We start from the raw sequence: 25,240 nt of genomic DNA on the forward strand, positions 1-25,240 counted from the left end.
AGAATATTGGAGTGGGTTGCCATTTCCTTCTGCAGGGGATCTTCCCAACCCAAGGATCACACTAATGCTTCACAGGGGGATTCTTTACTACTGAGCCACCTGAGAAGCCCCAATCTAAGTGTTAATTCTCCTCTAATAAATATTTATGAGAGTTTTTCTTAGTTGAGCTGGTAAAGTTCAATTCATTAAGCACCTATTAAGGAATTCCCTGGTGGCTCAGTCGGTAAAGAATCTGCCTGCTGTGCAGAAGACCTGGGTTGGATCCCTGGGTGGGGAAGATCCCCTGGAGAAGGAAATGGCAACCCACTCTGGTCTTGCCTGGAAAATCCCACACACATGGACAGAGGAGCCCGGTGGGCTATAGCCAATGGGATCGCAAGATTGGACATGATTTAGTGACTAAACCAAGTATGTACACATAATATACTCTGCTGGGTTACAACCTCATATCAGTTCAGTTCAGTTCAGTCATTCAGTCATTTCCAACTCTTTGCGACCCCATGGGCTGCAGCATGCCAGACTTCCCTGTCCATCACCAACTCCTGAAGATTGATCAAACTCATGCCCATCAAGTCACTGATGCCATCCAACCATCTCATCCTCTGTTGTCCCCTTCTCCTGCCTTCAGTCTTTCCCAGGATCAGGGTCTTTTCCAATGAGTCAGTTCTTCACATTAGGTGGCCTAAGTATTGGAGCTTCAGCTTCAGCATCAGTCTTTCCAATGAATATTTAGGACTGATATCTTTTAAGATTGACTGGTTTGATCTCCTTGCAGTCTAGGGACTCTCAAGAGTCTTTTCCAACACCATAGTTCACAATCTCACATGGGAAACAAATTTATCAAATGAAAAAATAATCAAATATGACAGGATAAAACTAAGAAGCCAAGATTAACATTGTATGATAGTGAATGAAAAGGAGTGATACATCATATACCACATAAAGCACTTTATCTAACAATACACTCCTATATATGGTAATCTTATTTGGAGTACAAGGATATAGCTAAGTGATTCTGAAATTCCTTCTTAATCATATCCATAATCCCCAACTCCCTTCCAATCAATTTCTTCACTTCCAAATAGAGATCTTTAGAGAAAGCAAAAATCTATGTTTAAAAATTTTATAGCAGTGTTTATAAAACTAGGGACAGAAGATATACTCTTGTGATCTATTCTTAAGGTCTCTATGATAATTTTTTAAGTTTTTCTCTTAATGATACTCAAGACATAGAATATTCTATATCATCACATGACACGTCCTTTAATCGAACATTGCCCCACAATTTTAATGATCAAGCCTGTATTTGTCATTACAGTCATGCCAACAGATAAGAATATTTTAACTAATGGTAGCAGACTACTGAGAAAATTAAAAGCAGACTTAATTTGTAAATATGATTATACCATGCAAAGGCCAAACAGCATCACTACATCCTAAGTTAATCAGAGTTAGCAATAGCTTAGAAAAAGAATATCACTTTGGAAATCAAATACATGATAATATTTGATAATAGGTATGCTAGCCTCACAAGAATCTGCAACTACAGAAACAGAAAATAAAATCATTAAATAATAATAAAACAAAACAATAAAGTATATAAACAAGGGCAAAAATTAATGCTAAAAAGCACTGGTTCTCACAAGACAAAGTACATGAGAATCACCTGGGGATCTTTTCCCAGGTATATAACCTTTGGGAAACATACTGGAAATGACAGAGGAAAATAGGAAACCATTCATTTCATTAATACAATGATACTAATAATCTGAATTCTTAGGATTTTCTAGTCTTTTTGGTATTTTATTAGAAAACTTACATTGTCTTTACAGTTTGAAAACTATATACATAAGGCATTAAGATGTTCAAGCTGGTTTTAGAAAAGGCAGAGGAACCAGAGATCAAATTGCCAACAACTGCTGGATCATCGAAAAGCAAAAGAGTTCCAGAAAAACATCTATTTCTGCTTTCTTAACTATGCCAAAGCCTTTGACTGTGTGGATCACAAAAAACTGTGGAAAATTCTGAAAGAGATGGGAATACCAGACCACCTGACCTGCCTCTTGAGAAACCTGTATGCAGGTCAGCAAGCAACAGTTAGAACTGGACATGGAACAACAGACTGGTTCCAAACAGGAAAAGGAGTGCGTCAAGGCTGTATATTGTCACCCTGCTTATTTAACTTATATGCAGAGTGCATCATGAGAAACGCTGGACTGGATGAAGCACAAGCTGGAATCAAGATTGCCGGAAGAAATATCAATAACCTCAGATATGCAGATGACACCACCCTTATGGCAGAAAGTGAAGAGGAACTCAAAAGCCTCTTGATGAAAGTGAAAGAGGAGAGTGAAAAAGTTGGCTTAAAGCTCAACATTCAGAAAACGAAGATCATGGCATCTGGTCCCATCACTTCATGGGAAATAGATAGGGAAACAGTGGAAACAGTGTCAGACTTTATTTTTTTGGGCCCCAAAATCACTGCAGATGGTGACTGCAGCCATGAAATTAAAAGACACTTACTCCTTGGAAGAAAAGTTATGACCAACCTAGATAGCATATTCAAAAGCAGAGACATTACTTTGCCAACAAAGGTCCATCTAGTCAAGGATATGGTTTTTCCAGTGGTCACGTATGGATGTGAGAGTTGGACTGTGAAGAAGGCTGAGCGCCAAAGAATTGATGCTTTTGAACTGTGGTGTTGGAAAAGACTCTTGAGAGTCCCTTGGACTGCAAGGAGATCCAACCAGTCCATTCTGAAGGAGATCAGCCCTGGGATTTCTTTGGAGGGAATGATGCTAAAGCTGAAACTCCAGTACTTTGGCCACCTCATGTGAAGAGTTGACTCATTGGAAAAGACTTTGATGCTGGGAGGGATTGGGGGCAGGAGGAAAACGGGACGACAGAGGATGAGATGGCTGGATGGCACCACTGACTCGATGGGCATGAGTCTGAGTGAACTCCAGGAGTTGGTGATGGACAGGGAGGCCTGGCGTGCTGTGATTCATGGTGTTGCAAAGAGTTGGACATGACTGAGCGACTGAACTGAACTGAACCTGCAATACTATTTTATTTGATTCATCCATGCCCTTTGCTTAGAAGATCCAAAGATAGTAAAATACACATAGATAAAACAGATAAGCCAAAAGCAAAGGAATAAAAGGGTTAAGAAAAACTGTATCAATAAATCTTGCAAGAAAAAAATACAAGTGAAATACAAGTAAACCCTGTCTCACCTAAAGCACCAAGTTATAAAGGTAAGAAACAACAATCTGACTATAAAATGAATATAAAAACTTAAGAGACTCAGAACAGACAAAATAAGCTTTAAAAAAAAAAGGACAAAGTTGAAGGACACACTTTCCAATTTTAGAACTACTACAAAGCTACAATATAATTATTGGATTCAATACAGTGTGGTATATAATAAACATATATATTGATGGAACAGAACTCAAAGCCCAGAAATAAACAATCACATAATTAACACTCAACTGATGTAATTGCCCAAGACAATTCAATGGGGAATGTAGTTTTTTCTGGTGCTAGGACAACCAGATATCTACAAAAGAAAGAATAAAGTTGGCATCTGCTTCATATCATAAAAAATATTAACTCAAAATGTGTCAATGATCACAACGTAAAAACCCAAACTATAAAACACTTAGAAGAAAATAGGTATAATTTTTGTGACCTTGAATTAGACAATGGTTTCTAGAAATAACACCCAAATGATAAGCAACAAAAGAAAAAGTGAACTTAACTTTTAAAAAATCAAAACATTTTGTAATCAAAGGACATCACTGAACAAGTGACAGACAAGCCATGTAATGCAAGAAAATTTTTGCAAATCAAATATATGTGATAAAAGACCTGTATCTAGACTATATATAAAGAACTCTTACAACTAAATAATAAAAAGACATAAATTAATCCAATTTAAAAACAGAAAATGTGAACAGACATTTCTCCAAAGAACATATATAAATGTCCAACAACTGCATGAAAAGATACTCAGATTTCTGGTTCCTGGTCTGGCACATAAAGACTGGAAATCATCACTCCTATACTCACAAGAAAAAGCTAAACATAATAAACCAACTACTCTTAGATCCATCAGACAACTAAACTTACAGGGAAAGCCACTGCATCCACAACTGCCAGACAGGTGAAGACAATTAACGCTTATGCCATCAAAAGCTGTTACAACTAACAAATTCAGTGAAATTGCAGGATACAAAATCAATATACAAAAATCTGTTGTTTCAATACACTAATAATCTTATCGGAAAGAGAAATTAAGAAAACAATCCCATTTATAACTGCATAAAAATGAATAAAATACCTAGAAATAATTTAATCAGAATTGAAAGCCCTATATATTGCAAATTTAAGATACTGATGAAAGAAACTGATGCAAATAAATGAGGCACAAATAAATGAGATGATATCTCATGCTCAAGAATTGGAAAAATTAATATTGGTAAAATATCCACAGTACCCAAAGAAATCTATAGATTCTGTGCAATTCTTAAGATTCCAATGGCATTTCACAAAGAAATAGAACAAAACAATCCTAAAATTTGTATAGAATCACAAAAGATCTCAAATAGCCAAAGCAATCATGAGGAAGAAAAACAAAGATGAAGGGATCAAGCTCTCTGATTTCAGACTACATTACAAAACTATAGTAATCAAAACAATATGGTACTGACAAACAGACACATAGATCAATGGGACAGAACAGAGAGCCCACACATATATGGTCAATTAGTTTACAACAAAGGAGCTAAGAATATAAAATAGGAAAAAAACACTCTCTTCAATAAATGATGTTGGAAAACTAGACAGCTGAGTGAAACTGGATCTCTGTCTTTATACCACATAGAAAAACTCAAACTGGATTAAAGAGCTGAACAGAAGATCCAAAACCATAAACCCCCAGAAGAAAACATAAATAGTAAGCTCCCTGACATCAGTATTGGTGATTTTTTGAATTTTACACAAAAAGCAAAGTCAACAAAAGCAAAAATAAACAAGTGGGACTACATCAAACTAAAAAGCTTCTGCACAGCAAAGGAAAACATCGACACAATGAAAAGGCAACCTATGGAATGGGAGAAAACATTTGCAAATCATATCTAATAAGAGGTTAATCGCCAAAATATTATAAGAACTTATATAATTCAACAGCAAAAAAAAAACAAGCAATCTAAGTAAAAAGGAGCACAGGAATTGAATATACATTTTCCTAAAGAAGACACACAAATACATGAAAAGGTACTCAACATCAGTAATCAGGGAAGTGAAAATTAAAATCACAATGTTATATCATCTCATACCTGTTAGAATGACTATTATCAAAAAGACAAAACATACCAAGTCTTGGCAAGGATGTGGAAAAAAGGGAACTGGACTGTAGACGGAATGTAAATTGACACAGTCACTATGGAAAACAATATAAAGGTTCCTCAAAAAATTAACATAGAACTACCATTTGATAAAGTCAATTCCAATTTAGGGTATTCACTCAAAGGAAATAAAATCACTAACTTGAAAAGATATCTGAAGCCCCATGTTCACTGAAGCATTATTTACACTAGCCAAGGCATGGAAATAACAGAAGTGTTTATCAACAGATAAATAGATAAAGAAGTTTGACCCCTGAACAATACAGAGATCAGGAAAGCCTACATCACAGTTGAAATTCCATAAGTAATACATAATAACTTAAACGTAGGTTTAAAAACCAAATCTCCATCAGGTTGAAATTCCGTATATATATATAACTTAGAATAGGCCCTCCATATACTTGGTCCTTCCTTATTCAAGATTCTACATACAGATTCAACAACTACAGACTGTGCAGCACTGTAATATTTACTATCAATAAAAAATTATGTGTTAAGTGGATCCACATGATTCAAACCCATGCTGTTCAAAGATTAACTGTATATATTAATACAATATAATATTAGCCATAAAAAGGAAAGAAATTCTGCCATTTATGACAACCTGGATGAACCTTAAGGGCGTTATGCTAAGTGTAGTAAGTCAAACCAAGAAAGATACTGTGTGATCTCACCTACATATAGAATCAAAGAGAACATGAACTCATAGATACATAGAACAGATTAGTGGTTGTCAGAGGAGGGGATGGGGAGTGGGAGAAATGGGTGAAGGTGGTCAAAAGGTACAAACTTCCAGTTATAAAATAAATTAAGTCTGGGACATAATACAACATGGTTTATTATAGCTAACAATACTGTGTTGTATAATTAAAAGTTGCTAACAGAGTAAATCTTAAACATTCTTATAAGAAAATAAAAATTTATAACTATGATGATGGATGTTCAACTTATTATGGTAATCATTTCACAATATACATATACATTTATCAAATAATGATGCTATACACCTGAAACTAATATAATGTTATATATCAATTACGGGCTTCCCTGGTGACTCAGCAGGTAAAGAATCTGCCTGCAATGCGGGAGACCTGTGTTCCATCCCTGGGTTGGGAAGATCCCCTGGAGGAGGGCATGGCAACCCACTCCAGATTCAAACATGACTGAGCATATTTTCCCCTTAGTCTTAGTCCCTATATAAATTATATCTCAATTAAAAAAAAAAAAAAATATATATATATATATAATAGCTTCTATATTTTGAGTGCCTGTGAGGGTACTATACATATATCATTACTAATTCTCAAAACAACCCTGAAAAGCTGGTAATATTCTTGTTTTATAGAAGAATAAGACTGAAAAAACTTAAAGAAGTTAAATAATTTTCCAGGTCAATAGACAATAAATCCTTAGAAATAGGATATGAAGCCAGTTCTTACTCCAAAGCATGATCCCATTCCACAAGGCCAAAGATGATAAATGGATTCAAGTCATATGTCAAATTCTATCTAAGAGTAATAACTTGGAGGATTGATGCTGAGAAGTACTCTGACACTGTTCTGAAGCTGAGTAGCAAAAGATCTTGCATAATTAATGATGCTGCCACTGGTGCAGGAGGACCTAAATTTAAGACCCCATGTTTGCCATTTGAAAACAGGATCACACTATTTGTAAGATTCAGTTACCTCTCCATGGCTTCAAATCTCATGCCCGTTAGTCTCTTGACTCTGTGACTTCCAGGGAACTGTCTTCTCAACTCCTGAAGACAAAACTAAAAAAGAAAAAAATTATAAAAAGACTTGACGGACAGTAATTACACTACATATACTAAATGATCTACAAGGAATGCCTTTCATAGTCTTCAGTGTATCTTCTTAAATAATTTCATTACTGAGATCTAATGACATAAATGAAATTAATCAGTAATGAAAAATGGAGTGAAAGAACAACTGTGAATTTATAGTGAGGACAATAGTGAGTTCTCAGAAACTAGTCAAACTCTTAACTAAGAAAATGAGATTATGGGATCCACTAATAACTCTTTGAATACTATCATATCACTCCTCCTTAAAAACTGCTTCCATAATGAATCAAGCCCATCTTAACTAACTACAACAGTTTACTGGCCTTTTCTTCCTAACAACTGCATAAGCAGTCTCTAGATAAAGATTAAGCTCTTTGGTAGTACACTGAAGTCTCGATCAAATATTATTAACACTTTAATTTTGCCTTGTTCAAATAATATATTAATCAATCACCTTGTCACAATACTTGTCCTGATTTAAGGCCATAAAATACAGACACAGTATCAATGGAGTACCAATCTTCTTTTGGCAGATATTCATAATTCACCCATCAACTCAACTAAACAAATAATCAAATATTTATTGAGCATGAGGGATTATAAGAGTTTTAGAAATGTTAAGGATGATAAAAATGATCCTTTCTAGTGCCCCAAAACATGTGATTAAAAATGCATTTAACTAATGAACAGATTATTAATCATAAGAAAATAAGTTTTAATATTATTTGGCATATAGCTTCAAAGTCTGTGTCTGTAAACTCTATAATAAAAATATTCAAGTTAATTAAAACTGAAAATGATGTTCAATTAGTTCTCTAATATCATGCAAAACTCATAGTACTAGTTCAGTCAAGCTAACTGTGCTGAAATTCTGAACCATTAAAAAAATACTGTTACAAAAAAAGTTATCTACTCACTTGATCTCCTACTTTATCAAATGGCATTTTGCTATACAAAAAATAATTTCAAAATCTTCTGCAAAAAATAAGCTGCCACCTCTTTGGTATTCAAAAGACTATGCCTCATAGGTTTTAAAGGTAATACAAAGCTTTTGTGGAATATTTTTTATCATGGGCAACTCCACCAGAATAAATGTACTGCTAACATAAATTACAATGAAAAGGACAATGCCCATTAGACTTGTATATGTTATCCAGGTATTTCTACTCTCTGGTACTGTTTTTTTGTATTTCTTCTTGGCTTATGAGGAAGCAGCATGAAGGAGCACTAAAGAGGTCAGGATTACAAAACAGAAACCACTGCTTCCTGATTTATACAATCAATATAGTGATACTATGAAACAAGTCAAATTAAGAAATAATTATATAGATCAAATAAAGCATGCAAAATAAAAATAAAAATGATGTAAATCATTTAGAATAATGCCTAGCATATGAGTGTTTAAAAATATAGCTATTATTTTTCTTTAAAATTGATTAAAATTAAATTACAACTTACTTTCATAATGCATCAGGCCTCACTTAAATACCCCATGGAAAAGAAATGCAAAAAAGCAAAATGGCTGTCTGGGGAGGACTTACAAATAGCTGTGAAAAGAAGAGAAGCGAAAACCAAAGGAGAAAAGGAAAGATATAAACATCTGAATGCAGAGTTCCAAAGAATATCAAGAAGAGATAAGAAAGCCTTCTTCAGCGATCAATGCAAAGAAATAGAGGAAAACAACAGAATGGGAAAGACTAGAGAGCTCTTCAAGAAAATCAGAGATACCAAAGGAACATTTCATGCAAAGATGGGCTCGATAAAGGAGAGAAACGGTATGGACCTAACAGAAGCAGAAGATATTAAGAAGAGATGGCAAGAATACACAGAAGAATTGTACAAAAAAGATCTTCATGACCCAGATGATCACGATGGTGTGATCACTCACCTAGAGCCAGACATCCTGGAATGTGAAGTCAAGTGAGCCTTAGAAAGCATCACTACGAACAAAGCTAGTGGAGGTGAGAGAATTCCAGTTGAGCTATTCCAAATCCTGACAGATGATGCTGTGAAAGTGCTGCACACAATATGCCAGCAAATTTGGAAAACTCAGCAGTGGCCACAGGACTGGTAAAGGTCAGTTTTCATTCCAATCCCAAAGAAAGGTAATGCCAAAGAATGCTCAAACTACCGCACAATTGCACTCATCTCACACACTAGTAAAGTAATGCTCAAAATTCTCCAAGCCAGGCTTCAGCAATATGTGAACTGTGAACTTCCTGATGTTCAAGCTGGTTTTAGAAAAGGCAGAGGAACCAGAGATCAAACAGCCAACATCTGCTGGATCATGGAAAAAGCCAGAGAGTTCCAGAAAAGCATCTATTTCTGCTTTATTGCGTATGCCAAAGCCTTTGACTGTGTGGATCACAAAAAACTGTGGAAAATTCTGAAAGAGACGGGAATACCAGACCACCTGACCTGCGTCTTGAGAAATCTGTATGCAGGTCAGGAAGCAACAGTAAGAACTGGACATGGAACAGACTGGTTCCAAATAGGAAAAGGAGTACATCAAGGCTGTATATTGTCACTCTACTTATTTAACTTATATGCAGAGTACATCATGAGAAATGCTGGACTGGAATAAGCACAAGCTGAAATCAAGATTGCCGGGAGAAATATCAATCACCTCAGATATGCAGATGATACCACCCTTATGGCAGAAAGTGAAGAGGAACTAAAAAGCCTCTTGATGAAAGTGAAAGTGGAGAGTGAAAAAGTTGGCTTAAAGCTCAACGTTCAGAAAATGAAGATCATGGCATCCGGTCCCATCACTTCATGGGAAATAGATGGGGAAACAGTGGAAACAGTGTCAGACTTTATTTTTCTGGGCTCCAAAATCACTGCAGATGGTGACTGTAGCCATGAAATTAAAGACGCTTACTCCTTGGAAGGAAAGTTATGACCAACCTAGATAGCATATTCAAAAGCAGAGACTACTTTGCCAACAAAGGTTCATCTAGTCAAGGCTATGGTTTTTCTGTGGTCATGTATGGATGTGAGAGTTGGACTGTGAAGAAGGCTGAGCGCCAAAGAATTGATGCTTTTGAACTGTGGTGTTGGAGAATACTCTTGAGAATCCCTTGGACTGCAAGGAGATCCAACCAGTCCATTCTGAAGATCAGCCCTGGGATTTCTTTGGAAGGAATGATGCTAAAGCTGAAACTCCAGTACTTTGGCCACCGCATGTGAAGAGTTGACTCATTGGAAAAGACTCTGATGCTGGGAGGGATTGGGGGCAGGAGGAGAAGGGGATGACAGAGGATGAGATGGCTGGATGGCATCACTGACTCGATGGACGTGAGCCTGAGTGAACTCCGGGAGTTGGTGAAGGACAGGGAGGCCTGGCGTGCTGCGATTCATGGGGTCGCAAAGAGTCGGACACGACTGGTCGACTGATCTGATCTGATCTGATGAGTATTTTAAGTCATGTTCTGTACATGTTGCTGCTGCTGCTACTAAGTCGCTTCAGTCGTGTCTGACTCTGTGGACCCATAGATGGCAGCCCACCAGGCTTCCCGTCCTTGGGATTCTCCAGGCAAGAACATTGGAGTAGGTTGCCATATCCTTTTCCAATGCATGAAAGTGAAAAGTGTAAGTGAAGTCGCTCAGTTGTGTCCGACTCTAGTGACCCCATGGACTGCAGCCTACCAGGCTCCTCCATCCATGGGATTTTCAAGGCAAGAGTACTGGAGTGGGGTGCCATTGCCTTCTCCGTCTGTACATGTTAGGATTTTCTAATAATTTTAAGATATACATTTAAAATATCTCAAAACAACATTTAACGTTATATACAACATAAGCCATTTAACAACCCAAAAGACAAATCTGTTTTAAACTATATGTTTAACTCTATAATATAGTATAAACCACCTATTAAGTAAACTACCTTCACCAACTAATTTAACCTCTTCAGTGAAACTGGGATACTAAATATCTACTTTTCAGGATTGCTAAAAAGATATAAAAACATAATGTGTCCCAAAGTACCTAGTCCGTCCTACCAACTCAAGACTAGCACTAAAAAGCAGCTACAGAAAGCATTCACTACAAGCCACATACTGCTTATACATACTTTGTGAAGGAAATTAAATATAACATAAAATATACTCACCAATGCCAAGTCATCCCGACCATAGTCGAGGGCTGCAATCATCACCTGTTCATATATGATCCAAACTAAATACACAAACAGGAAAAAACTGAATTTAATATAAAAATCTCACAACAGAAATTAGATAATGAATTTTTCTTGCTTCTGATATTTTAAAGAACATTATTTACAACTGAAAAGTGATTTATTATATTACATCTGGAATTAAGGAAAAAGCATCCTGAAATTTTTAGCAATGCATAATATTTTAATATCTTACCAGGTTAAAAAAAAGTCATTATTTAATAACTTTCCTGTTTTAAAAGATTCATTGTGAAATACATTTTTGATCTGCCCAGGACTACAGCCTTGTGAGCTTTAAAACAAAAATGTCTATTTGATAGCTTCACTACTACCAATAATTATAAGTCCCTCTAAAAATAAAAGTTATCATTCAGACTTCCTGAGAAGTATTTTAAACATTAATAAATCATGGATTGATATTAAGGGCAGAAAAATCATAATGGCAGGATTAAAAAAAAAAACTAAACTGTAAATGAAACATGTGCTGAGCATGAACATAATAGATTTAAAAACTTACTATCATCTCCAAGCTTAGAAGCATATTCACTAATTAATTCCTCTCCAACTTCCACAATTTGCTCACTATTTCGTGAGTTTTCTTCTCTCCATTTTCTCATTTTATCTCGCATTTCTGAAAAAAATAAGCTTGCAATTATATATACAAATATTTGATTAATGTCAAACAAATTGACAAGATGAAATCAACTTTCACCTTGTGTAAAGAAAATACACTCACACTAATGTAAAATCTGTGGTGTCTCAAATTTCATAAAGTGGAAAATCAATTTAACAAGAGCAACAGATCCTTTAGAAGACTGAAAATGCAACTGATATTACAGCTATCTTTACTATATGGCATTGATCTGCTACAAAGATCCTCTATCCTTTCAGGCAACTATGGATCATGATTTTTTGAGGTTACAATGTTTGGAATTTGACAAAAGCTAAGGATTATTTTTTCAGAAAACTGAATAATATTACACACTGAACTCTCAAAAAATTCAAAGTGCTCCACTGACTCAAGAATATAAAATTTTCATAATAAGGGTATCATATTAGGCTATCAGCACTGAAGGAACATTTATCACAAAACTCCCTTAAAACATTACTACAACAGTCCATATAACATACAAAATACAAGTACATAAGGAAATCAACACAGAAAAATTAAGACAAAGGAAATTTTTGCTTATATATAAAGAATAAAACGAATAATAATAAAAATAAAAATATTTTTTTATAAAATATTTTTTTATAAAATTTTATAAAATTTTATAAAATTTTATAAAATTTTATAAAATTTTATAAAAAAATTTTTTATAAAATATTTTTATAAAAATAAAAAATTTTATAAAATTTTATAAAATTTTTTATATTTTTTTTTATATTTTTTTATATTTTTTTTATTTTATTTTTTATTTTATATTTTTTATATTTTTTTTATTTTATTTTTTTATATATTTATATATTTATATATATAAATTATATATTATATTTTTTATATATTATTATATTATATATAATTATATTATATTATATTATAATTATATTATTATTATTATATATTATTATATATTATATATTATTATATATTATTATATTATATATATATATAATATATATATATATTATAATATATATATATATTATTATAATATATATATATTATAATAATATATATATATATAATATATATATATATTATATATATATATAATATAATATATTATATATAATATATAATAATAATATTATATATATATAATTATATTATATTATAATTATATTATATTATAATTATATTATATATAATTATATTAATTATAAATTATATATTTATATTTTTTTTATTTTTTTATTTTATATTTTTTATATTTTTTTATAAAATTTTATAAAATTTTATAAAATTTTATAAAATTTTATAAAAAATTTTTTTATAAAATATTTTTATAAAAATAAAAAATTTTATAAATTTTTATAAATTTTATAAAATTTTATAAAATTTTATAAAATTTTATAAAATTTTATAAAATTTTATAAAAAATTTTTTTATAAAATATTTTTATAAAAATAAAAAAAAAATAAAAATAAAAATAAAAATAAAAAGAATAAATAATAAAACGAAAATGTAAAGTAAGGTCAAAGGCACTAGCAAACAATGAAAGTTGAGAGAACAACTTTGCATGTTATAATACGATAGGGAACTCTGGAATTTCAAAGAACAGCATTTTGATAAAAGCAAAATTATAACTGGGGGTGGGAGAGTACCTAATCAGAAAAAAAGATCCCTTTTTTATATAGTTAAGGTAGAATGAACTGTCCAATTCACCAGGTACATACATACTTTCTACTCTTACCTCTGAAAAATCTTACATATTCATATAAAGTTACCTTCTTCCTTCTACTGACACACATGTTGTATAGATTTAAATAGCTGATTTGAGTTGTTATTGAATGTTACTGAATACATGAGTTAAATTATCAATAACAATATGCTATTCTTCTAGAGAATAAATTAAAGAGAAACACGTGGGATTTTCACTACTTTTATATGTACAGTTCAAAGTCTACAAAAGAAAACACAAATAATCATAAGATGATAATAGACCCTACCTGAATTTACAAAAAAATGGTCTTATTAACAAGTGGAGACATTACTTTGCCAACAAAGGTCCCTCTAGTCAAAGCTATGGTTTTTCCAGTAGTCATGTATGGATGTGAGAGTTGGACTATAAAGAAAGCTGAGTGCCAAAGAATTGATGCTTTTGAACTGTGGTTTTGGAGAAGACTCTTGAGAGTCCCTTGCACTGCAAGGAGATCCAACCAGTCCATTCTAAAGGAAATCAGTCCTGTATATTCATTGGAAGGACTGATGCTGAAGCTAAAACTCCAATACTTTGGCCACCTGACGCAAAGAACCCATTCATTTGAAAAGACACTGATGCTGCGAAAGATTGAAGGCAGGAGGAAATGGGGACAACAGGAGATAGTTGGATGGCATCACCGACACGATGGACATGAGTTTGAGTGAACTCCGGGAGTTTGTGATGGACAGGGAGGCCTGGTGTGCTGCGATTCATGGGGTCGCAAAGAGTCGGACATGACTGAGCGACTGAACTGAACTGACTGAATGTGCTAAGGGACTGGGAAATTGCCCAACACACCTAGATTAGGGGGAGAGGGCAAAGGAAAGGAAAGCAGTTTCTACTGGACATTGCAAAATGGAGCTCAGGTTAATTCTTCATTTATATAACCCATTACAGGGGTGGGGAACATGTTTCTCTGTCAAAGACTTCTCCTAGAGACCCTGAGAAAAAAAAATCTGAAGCTTCAGTCACCAGAAGAGGAAAAATTAAGAGAGCAGGGTAAAATAGGGAAGAACAAACCTGACTCCATATTTGATCTGTTCCGTTTAGTTTAACCTTTGTATTCTATTGCTTTTTTTACAAGTTAAGAATGCTGCATAATGGGAACAGTGCCTGGCGCAAAGTACTGAAATATATGTTTAATATGTCATTTAGCATATAGACTAATACAGTAATTAGAGCTAGGTGTAGATGATTACCCACAGAAGACATTAAATCTTTTTCAAGCTCTTTGAAGCTGATGAAACCTCTGAACCAACTTTTTCCAGAAATATGTACATGTTTAAAAACATTCTTAGGAAAAAAAAAGAAAAAAAAAAAAAACATTCTTAGGGATGTTCAAGTGGGAGGGGCCATGGGTAAACCTATGGCTGTTTCATGTTGATATTTGGTAGAAACCAACCCTTCAATTAAAAACAAATACATTTAAAAAAATAAATAAAGAGAAAACACACACACACATTCAATTTTGCATATGATTTCAGGACATTCACAGACCACATAACATCTATGTCTGCATCAGTCAGGAGTCTATTGAACTCAGGATTCATCATCACCAATAACAAATTAATAAGAGGGCTAAGGAAAGGACTACTGAGGACATCAAAAATTAAGGAGCAAACGGATGTAGAGAATGCAGCAAAGTTCTGAAAAATAATAAGAGAGCCTAATGCTATTAAGAAACCAACAAAAGAATTGTTCAGAGGGAATGATCTGCAATGACAAATGTAATAGATGTACAAAACAGATACATTAGACTGGGCATTAGATCTCTCTAGAAATTTTACTGAACTAATAGAGTACTGAAACCAATTTGTGGTTGTTTGACTGAATAAAGAGAAGTAGAGACAGTGAGAATATACAACTAAAATCCCCTCATTTTCAATAAATTATTTTTTCAAATACTCATTCAATGCCAATTATAGGCCAGGCTTTGTGCTAGGCATCCTACCCATACTCTGCCCAAACCCCCTATTCTCAAGAGACCTGACTTGACTATACCCTCCTTCAACTCTCTTTCCCACCTGCAAATTCCTCTATATATTTAATAATAAACATCAGTAACTTTCAACTGGCTGAATAAATAAACCATATACCTACTTTTTTTTACAGAGCCCAATAAAGACTAAGAGTTTTAGTATATGTCTTTTATAAATATGTGATAAATTTTCCTATTACAAGAATCACACGAGTCTTTGAACTAACAATTTCCATTACTTAAATTAATGATGGTATTCAATGGAATTCTTAAAAGACACAGGTCAACTGACACTCCCTCCTGCAAAAAATTGAAACAAAAAACTATCCCTGAGGGTCCTCCCATCACCCTCTTGTTACCCTAAGTCTCTGAAAGAAAAATCTATAATATTCTTTTCCTATAAGTGCCCTAAAATACAATTTTAATTCTACTCATTAATTATAAATGAGCAAATGGTATACTGTTAAGTATACCATCTAAGATACTAAAAAAATCATTCCAACACTAAAAAAATTACTTTAGTCTTTCTTTGTGATGATTTGTTAACATTCTTATATATATGTATGTGTATATGTATAATTTAGCCACACCAGGTTAGTTGCATCATGCAGAATCTTCTTTTTTTTTAAGTTGAGTATGCAGGATCTTTGGGGCTTTTTTTTTTTTCTTTTGGTTGTGGCTTGTGGAATCTTTAGATGCAGCATGCTCACCCTTAGATGAGGCTCATCAATAGTTCCCTGATCAGAGATCAAATCTGGATCCATGGCATTGGGATCACAGAGTCTTAGCCACCAGACCACCAGGGAAGTCCCTAATGTTCATTTTTAATCCTACTAATAATTCATTTAGTCAACAGATTACTGAATTCCTCCAGTATGTCACCCTCTAGAACAAGAAAGGCCTGGGCCTTCTCTTCATTCTAGGAGAGACAAAATTTTTAAATGTAACACAATTGGTAAGTATTTCAATAGTATGAGGATACATAGTTAAAAGACCAAGGGTAAATTTTGTTGCTTTTTTGTTGTCTTTTTCTTTTAAACTTTGGTATGGGGATAGGAATGGGAGGGGATGGGGAGTGGGGGCGGGAAGGGGGGCGGGAAGGCTCTCTGAAGTATGAATGTGACTTTTGAGCAGAATTCTAAGAAATCAGATAGAGTATAATAGGTAGAGTATAAGACTAGAAGAAGGAGGTAAGAACACTTTGATCAGAAGGAATAGCTTATGTCCAGTCTTAAGACAAGAGGAGCATGGCACATAGGGAATTCAACAAAAGCCAGCATGGCCAGATCAAAGAGTAATGGGGGAGAATGGAGTGAAGTGAAGTGAAGTCGCTCAGTCGTGTCCGACTCTTTGCGACCCCATGCACTGTAGCCCACCAGGCTCCTCAGTCCATGGGATTTTCCAGGAATGAATACTGGAGTGGGTTGCCATTTCCTTCTGCAGGGGATCTTCCTGACCCAGGGATCAAACCTGGGTCTCCTGCACTGTAGGCAGACACTTTACCATCCGAGCTACCAGGGAACTGGGAGAGTAGCTTAAGATAAAGCTGGAGACACAGGCAGGAGCCAGATCATTTTTTTTTTATGTTATTTAATAGTTTAAAAGCACTTCAACATATTTTTTCCCTTTTGTTCCTCAACAAACCTGTGAAGTAATTATTTACTCATCTAAGTAATTATGTCACTCATCTTTACAATATCCAGAGTGTAAGGTCTAAGCTACTCAGTTAAATCACCTCGACTGCATCTACTCGTTTCCTATGTGTCTACACATGATATTATCATCTAGGAAATTTATGTTGAACATACCTTCAAAATAGCACTTTCAAAAAAACCATGAACTATTTGAAACATTTTTTAAAAGCATTAAAAATAATAGCCACATAGCTACTGAAAAGAATATATCCTGACACAGCCTTTTAAAACTACGTTTTTACAAGTCTATCTTTCTCCACCAGATTATGAGCTCCCTAAAGGTAGGGACTGTGTGTTACTTAATTTGGTATCGTCAAGATCTAGCACTAAGAACATAATACTTCAATAGATTGCCCAGTACAGGTAGGAACACAGTGGTTCACAGTATGCTAGAGGCCACAAAACCAATAATAAATCACTTAATTAGTTGCAGAATAAAGGAATTTTGCCATTTAACATTATTGTTCACAACTTTCAATATTCGAGAGATTTACTAGACACTGAACAACCAATACAACTCTCAGTCCACATGTCATTAGGCGTTAATAAAATATTTTAAATAAATAACATCATTGAAATATCCCAACAAACAAGCTACTGAAGTCTACTGTGAAACGCTGGATATATAAACTTCAATTACACAAATTCCATGCCTTAGAGAAACTCAAGGTTCTTTTCTTAAGCATGCACTCCTCCCACTCAAGATTTTAAGGGAAAATCTCTTTCAGAATTGGTTCAAAGTTTGACTGCTTCAAAATTTAAAGCCAACTCCACCTCATTAAACGAGAACTTATTTCACCTTCAGAAAAGGAATTACTGGCAGGGAATAAGAAGCAAGTTGGGTCGTGTGTGTAAATTCGTCTTGAGGGGAGTGGGACAGGGGATCATTTTAAAAGGGGGGAAATCAGAAACCCAGTTTTGAAGAGAGAAGGGAATGTAAACTGGCAGGGGAAATAATCAGATATGTTTACGGGTTTTCCAAACACTTTACTACACAGAGTTGTTACCCCTTACAGAGTATTTGAAGGACCTTTACAGGCCCTGGATTTCTCGGCTGTAAAGACGCTTCAGCGGGCAGCTATCCCGCCTCCTCCGCGCCGCCCAGCAGCCACAGGAAAAGTGTGACAGCCGCAGATCCCGGTTGCCTTATAGATGAAGCTGCCCTTGGCCGCTGGGTGGGCGCAGTGGTAGGCCGGTTGGTCAGTCAGTCAGTCTACCGACCCAAGCGGTGAGGACCACTGCAGACTCCAGTCAGAGGCCGAACCAAGGAAGGGGTCAGCCTCCACCTCCACCTCCACCTCAGCCAACTACCTCAGCTATCACCCCAGCTCGGCCGGACTAGAGCCGAAGAGAGAACGGAGAATCCAGGTCTCCGAGGGCAGCAGGTACTCCCGAACCGCCTCCTGCGGCTTTCGGTCTCTCCGCGGCCACCCCGCCCGCAGTTACCTTCCCAAGTGACGTCGTACAGCTCTGACACCTTCGCCATCTTCTCAGAACCTGGAGGTGGCTGGGTGAGGGGGCGGGGAGACGTGGTCACGCGACACGATACCAAGCAGTGGCGAATTACGACACCAGTTCTCATTGGCCGAGGGAGCGAAGGGGGCGGGATCCGTTGCGCACGTGCACGCGGCTCTAACTTAGGGCAGTCGGGGAACTGGGCGGAGCGAGCTGGGCGGCGCGCGGCGCGCTGGGACTGTGAGGACACCTCGGCGGAGCCGCTGGAGCCGGCTTGGCTTGAGGTGTGTGTTTTACCATGACTTAACAAAAGCTGGGTTGTTTTCTTGGTTTTTGTTTTTGTTTTGTTTTTTTTTATGTATGCCATCCCCGGTTTTTCATTTTTTTCTACATGGGTGCTTCATTCTCTGCTCACTCCCTAATCAGTACCTTATTCTCTTCATGACCTGCTGCAGTGCAGCATTCTGCTCGAATCTCTCATCTGTGCCCAACTTTACTCCTTCAGTGAAGGGATTTGCCTTCGATTTCTTTTTTAATGTTCGGCAAAACTGATCCACTTCAAAAAATGTTCTTTAAATCTGTTTGAGGAACTAAGCAGGGTTCTGTGTTTGTACATTATGCCCCTGTGGCCGAGGACTTAATGTTTACACGAAGGGCATCGTGCCGCGCTAAACCCTTAGTTAACGCTCCCCGTGCTTCACTGTCTGCTTGCCACTCTAGTTTTGAAACTCCATAGAAGCAGTCGATATAATGATTATAAGGAAATATGAATGAATATACAAATCAAATGAGACCTTCACAGCCCCTGCACTTCGCTCCTCCTCTTTAATCGCATGGGGGAACCTCCAGGCTAATTGATTTCAGGAAACCTTTGAACCTGGAGCCGGGGGCGGGGGGGGAGGGGGTGGGAAATGTCTGCATTGGAAGCAAAATAATTGAGGGTCATAAGCGTATATTTGGGCTTCCCTGGTGACTCAGACCGTTAAAGAGTTTGCGTGCAATGCAAGAGACCCGGGTTGCAACCCTGGGTCAGGAAGATCCCCTGGAGAAGGGAATAGCAACCCACTCCAGTATTCTCGCCTGGAGAAGCCCATGGACAGAGGAGACTGGCAGGCAACAGCAACCCACTCCAATATTCTCGCCTGGAGAAGCCCATGGACAGAGGAGACTGGCAGGCAACAGTCCGTGGGTTCGAAAAGAGTCAGACACGACTAAGTGACTAACACTTATGAGATAAGCATATGTTTAGTATTTGAACCAATGAAAACATAAAAATGTAAAGGGGAAATATGTAAAGAGAAGAAAGAAGGCTAGAAATCTCTGCATGAAAGATATAGTTGAAGGCCAGTGAAGAAGAAAGTCAAGATATGAGAAAAAAGGAAAACAGAGTCCTATCCCATATGCCAAAGGAATAGAGTTAAAAAAAAAAAAAAAAAAAACCAAAAAACTTGTCACTGGCACCTGCTCAAGGGAAGTTGCAAAAGGATAGAAAAGACTACTAAATTTATAAACTTGGTTTAAATTCTGAATGAGATTCACTCTCTGCAGACCAGATCTTTTAAAAAAGGCTTCATTCGAAAAATTAAGAAATTCCAGGCTCCATCATTTAGTAGCTGCTTGACTTTCAATGTATGTATTTTTGAATATGAGAGTTGCTCAGATATAAAGAGAGGCTACTCATCAATATAAAAAGAAAATATCTACTTGAGTTGTTATCAAAATTAAGAGATACTGCATGACACTCAGGGAAGTAACAGTCCTGTGGCTATAAATAGTATCTATATACTGATGCCCAAATGTACAAATCCAGCAGTCCTTACTTCTGCCCCGAAACCCAATTCTACTTTTTTGACATATCCACTTAGATAACTAGTATGTATCTCAAATTTAACATCTCCCAAACAGAAGTCTGTATTCCTGCCATCATGGGCCCCATCAGAATTGGTGAAACATCCACCTGGTGTGACAAACTAAAATTCTAGCAACCCCTTTATATCAAATCTGTTAGCAGATCCTGTATTGTATTTTTCCAAATCCATCTATTTTTTGTTTTTTGTCTCCACTGCTACTACCTTAATTGATGCTAAGATCATCTCTCACCTGAATGAGTGTCATAGTCTCCTAACCTCCTTAGCTTCATTCTTGCTGTATAAATCTATTTTCTATGCAGTAGTCCTCCTGGTCTTTTAAAAGAAAAACAAACAAACAAACAAAAACACAAAAAGTCCTTTGCTTACAGTTTTCAAATTGCTCCCCGCCAGCAACAAAAATATACTCTATAAACACTTTACCATGGTTTACAGGGTTTTACTCAATGCAGCTCCCTCCTACATCTCTTCCTTCATATCTTACTATTCTCTTTTCACTAGATCCCAACCATTTTCATCTATTTCTATTTCTCAAACATGTCAAATTCCTATCTGCTTTGGGTCTGGCATTTACCCAGAGGGCATGAAAGCCCAAGGAGTTGTCTTTGAATGACATACAGTGGGTATAACAAGACCCTGATGCTGGGAAAGATTGAAGGCAGGAGGAGAAGGGGATGACTGAGGATGAAATGGTTGGATGGCATCACCGACTTGATGGACATGAGTTTGAACAAGCTCCGGGAGTTGGTGATGGCCAGGGAAGCCTGGTGTGTTGCAGTCCATGCAAGTCACAAAGAGTCGAACATGACTGAGCAACTGAACTGATAAGTACATCTAATTGAGGGATAAATATTTTCCACTCCCTTTAACTAAATGCCCTTGTAGCCAGCTACTGATGTCTATCAGTCAATAAACTATGTGACATGAGGTTAAAAGAAATCAGTAGAGTTTTTGAGCTGTAAACTAGAATAATTTCATTTTAGATTTATAAGGAACGTGTGATTCTTTTGGAAACCATATGTCAAACATTTTTGCCTGGATCTTACATTAAGGAATACATTTTACATCACACAATATGCATATAGATATTTAAAACTGAAACAGCATTTGCACACTAGCTTTTTAATGTGTCTTGTCATATATTGGGGCTTCCCAGGTGGCTCAGTGGTTAAGAACCCGCCTGCCAATGCAGGAGACAAAAGAGACACTGGTTTGATACCTAGGTCGGGAAGATCCCCTGAAGGAGAGCATGACAATCCACTCCAGTATTCCTGCCTGGAGAATCCCATGGACAGAGGAGCTTGGCAGGCCACAGTCCATAGGGTCACAATGAGTTGGACACAGCTGAAGTAACTTCGTCTAGTCAGGGCTATGGTTTTTCCTGTGGTCATGTATAGATGTGAGAGTTGGACTGTGAAGAAGGCTGAGCGCCAAAGAATTGATGGTTTTGAACTGTGGTGTTGGAGAAGACTCTTGAGAGCCCCTTGGACTGCAAGGAGATCCAACCAGTCCATTCTGAAGGAGATCAGCCCTGGGATTTCTTTGGAAGGAATGATGCTAAAGCTGAAACTCCAGTACTTTGGGCACCTGATGCGAAGAGTTGACTCATTGGAAAAGACTCTGATGCTGGGAGGGATTGGGGGCAGGAGGAGAAGGGGATGACAGAGGATGAGATGTCTGGATGGTATCACTGACTCGATGGACGTGAGTCTGAGTGAACTCCGGGAGTTGGTGATGGACAGGGAGGCCTGGCGTGCTGCGATTCATGGGGTCGCAAAGAGTCAGACACTACTGAGCAACTGAACTGAACTGAACTGAAGAAACTTAGCACGAATGCAAGTCCTCTATATTTTCTATTCAAATTGAATAAATTCCATTTTATTTTGTAAAAATATTTGTTACGACCCAGTAATACGGTAAGGACCCATATTTTGAAAATCACTAATGGACATTGTTCATGTCTCTTAATCTGAGGTCCTGAAATTAAATTATTTGCTCAAGTTCTTGCTACTGCTGCTGCTGCTGCTAAGTCACTTCAGTGTGACCCCATAGACGGCAGCCCACCAGGCTCCACCATCCCTGGGATTCTCCAGGCAAGAACACTGGAGTGGGTTGCCATTTCCTTCTCCAAAGCATGAAAGTGAAAAGTGAAAGTGAAGTCGCTCAGTCGTGTCCGCTCTGTACCAGGCTCCTCCATCCACGGGATTCTCCAGGCAAGAGTACTGGAGTGGGGTGCCATTGCCTTCTCCCTAGTAAATAACAAAGATGAGAAATTCATAGGGAGGAGATGAGTTGTTTGGTTCATAGATGAAAGGTGAAATATTTACAGGAAAAAATGTTTGTCACCAGTAGTACTCTCTGAAGTGAAGAAAGTGACTTTTTATACTTTAGGACATCTCAGATGTCCAATAAAACTTGCTTTCCTCAGACATACTTGGGAGAGCACTGGCATGTCAGTAACAAAACTTCCATATTCTTTTTTAACATTTTATAGTGTAATTATAAAATAAATAAAAAGAAATATCTTCTATAGATAAAACCATAATCTTGGAAACATGAACATTAAGCATACTTTCTATACATCTACCTTTACAAATGTTTTCCAAGTTGTACTTTTCATCTTCCCATTCCTTTGAAAAAGTTTTCATTCATGCATATTAAAAATTTTAATCCAGTTTATCTGATTGAACAGCTGCCCTGTATTGGTAACAAATATCAGGAAACTATCCAAGCAGAAAAATATTAGATTATGCCATGTCCAACACCATATGAAGTACTGTTTCATTTAATGATTTCAACAGCAGAATAAAAAGGGACATGGATGTGATCTATTACATGCTTTTTAAGATATGAACCTATATATGATTTTCATTTTTTTCCTGCAAAATCATGTTTGAATAGTTAGAATATCAACACAATAGAATGAGTTAGGGTTAGAAAGGAATAACTTTGAATAAGCTCACATTTTCTTTGAGATAGGATAAGCTTTGATTATTTATCAAGCCAAATTGCCCCACAGAGTGCTTTAGAGGGCTTCTTTTTTATGGTCATGGTTTGCTTAATTAATGTTTTCAGACATTATGAAAGACTAAAGCAACTTCTTAAATTTAATAAGTTTTGTGACATTTATAAAATGTACATTAACAGGACAAAGCATAATACCATTGTAATTCATTTTTGCAGTATTCAACATAGTCATCAAATCTTTTATTTAGAATCTATTATCTGCTTTGTTCTGTCTTAATCAAAGTGAATTCAAATATTCTACATCATTTTGAAGCATAGTTTATAACCTCGATTTACTACTCTGACAGTTATCTATCAAAGTAAATTAGTCTTAATGCAACTCTCATATAAAATTTATTGTAGCTTTTAAATTCTGTTATTGTTTCTAATTAGTGAATAATAACCACAATCCCTTTATATTTAAGGAAAAATACTGCTTGTTTCATCTTGACACTAGATTCTTACTGTAACATGTTCATAGCTGGAAGAAAGTTTTCCGTAGAGTTTTATTTACCAAATCCAGATTACTATAGAGTTGTTTTAGGAACCTTCTGAACCTTGTTTTTTATTACATTTTTTGAAAGTTATGTAATTTAATACATTCCCACAAAACCCAAGAGCCTATGCCTTCTTTATTGGCACAACCACAGCATTTAGGCACCCCTGGTTTTTCCAAGTTTGCCATCATTTACAATATATATGCTTTAAAATTTTCCAGCCATTCATTTCACATATAATTACATTATTAAAACAAACAAACAAACAAACAAAGGAGAATCTCTGGGAAACATTTCCAGTGAAATCACTTTGGTCCTTTCACAGTAGAATTCACAGACTGATAATTACCCCTTTGTGCCGTGGTTGTAAGAATGAAGAGCAAAGCACATGCAGAAAGAGTACACACAGAATTTCTCCCACATGGGCAATAAATTAGAGCTATTTCTTTTTGAGATGTATAACTATACTTAAAAGTCCACTTTTTCAAACAATATTTATTTAATTTCCCCAAAGTGCATTTTCAGTTCTGCTATACACGTACATCTGTGCATATGTAACAGTTCTTTTGCAAAAATGTGTTTTTGTAAATATTCCTTTGGGTATCAAACATCTGGGAGTCTCTATGTACTATCACTGTGACCTGGGGGTCTCTGGAGCCCATCTAGACTCCACTTTCTACAATAGAACTATAACTGAATTCTTTACTTGAAAAATATTCTTGAGAGTATTTTTCACTAAACAAAAGTCACACAAAAATATACTGAATATTAACTTACACATTTTTATAGTAACATATCTTGTTGCAGATGTAATTTTCATTTTTCACCCTTCCCTCTCTTTGGTGGTTTGGTAGCATCACTTTAGCCACAAGTGGCTAAGTTATTTGCTCAAACCTGTATCTTACCCTTGCCACTAAGCCACAAGGTCATCTTTACTGGCCATCTTTTGCTTTTTAAGATCATGCTGACCAGTCTTGGCTAAAGTTG

The 25,240-nt window shown here is 36.0% G+C and overlaps 1 protein-coding gene and 1 long non-coding RNA gene across 3 annotated transcripts in view; one reads left to right on the forward strand and one right to left on the reverse strand.

The window, feature by feature from the left end:
• Window positions 1–18,979, reverse strand: part of EMC2 (ER membrane protein complex subunit 2) — a 53,018-nt gene extending 34,039 nt beyond the window's left edge. Inside the window, exons 1-4 of the mRNA XM_027561313.1 lie at window positions 18,874–18,979; window positions 11,907–12,020; window positions 11,327–11,391; window positions 7,097–7,182 (exon numbers count right to left, since the gene is read on the reverse strand). Of these exons, the coding sequence (XP_027417114.1) occupies window positions 7,097–7,182; window positions 11,327–11,391; window positions 11,907–12,020; window positions 18,874–18,913 (305 nt within the window). The 5' untranslated portion in view covers window positions 18,914–18,979. The remainder of the gene's footprint in view (window positions 1–7,096; window positions 7,183–11,326; window positions 11,392–11,906; window positions 12,021–18,873) is intronic.
• A 100-nt stretch (window positions 18,980–19,079) lies between these two features.
• LOC113904330 overlaps window positions 19,080–25,240 on the forward strand; it is a 129,783-nt gene continuing 123,622 nt past the window's right edge. For both annotated transcript variants that reach the window (XR_003514487.1, XR_003514486.1), the window contains exon 1: window positions 19,080–19,166. This is a non-coding gene — a long non-coding RNA (uncharacterized LOC113904330). The remainder of the gene's footprint in view (window positions 19,167–25,240) is intronic.

Source organism: Bos indicus x Bos taurus, chromosome 14, assembly GCF_003369695.1.
Source record: "Bos indicus x Bos taurus breed Angus x Brahman F1 hybrid chromosome 14, Bos_hybrid_MaternalHap_v2.0, whole genome shotgun sequence".
NCBI lineage: Eukaryota > Metazoa > Chordata > Mammalia > Artiodactyla > Bovidae > Bos > Bos indicus x Bos taurus.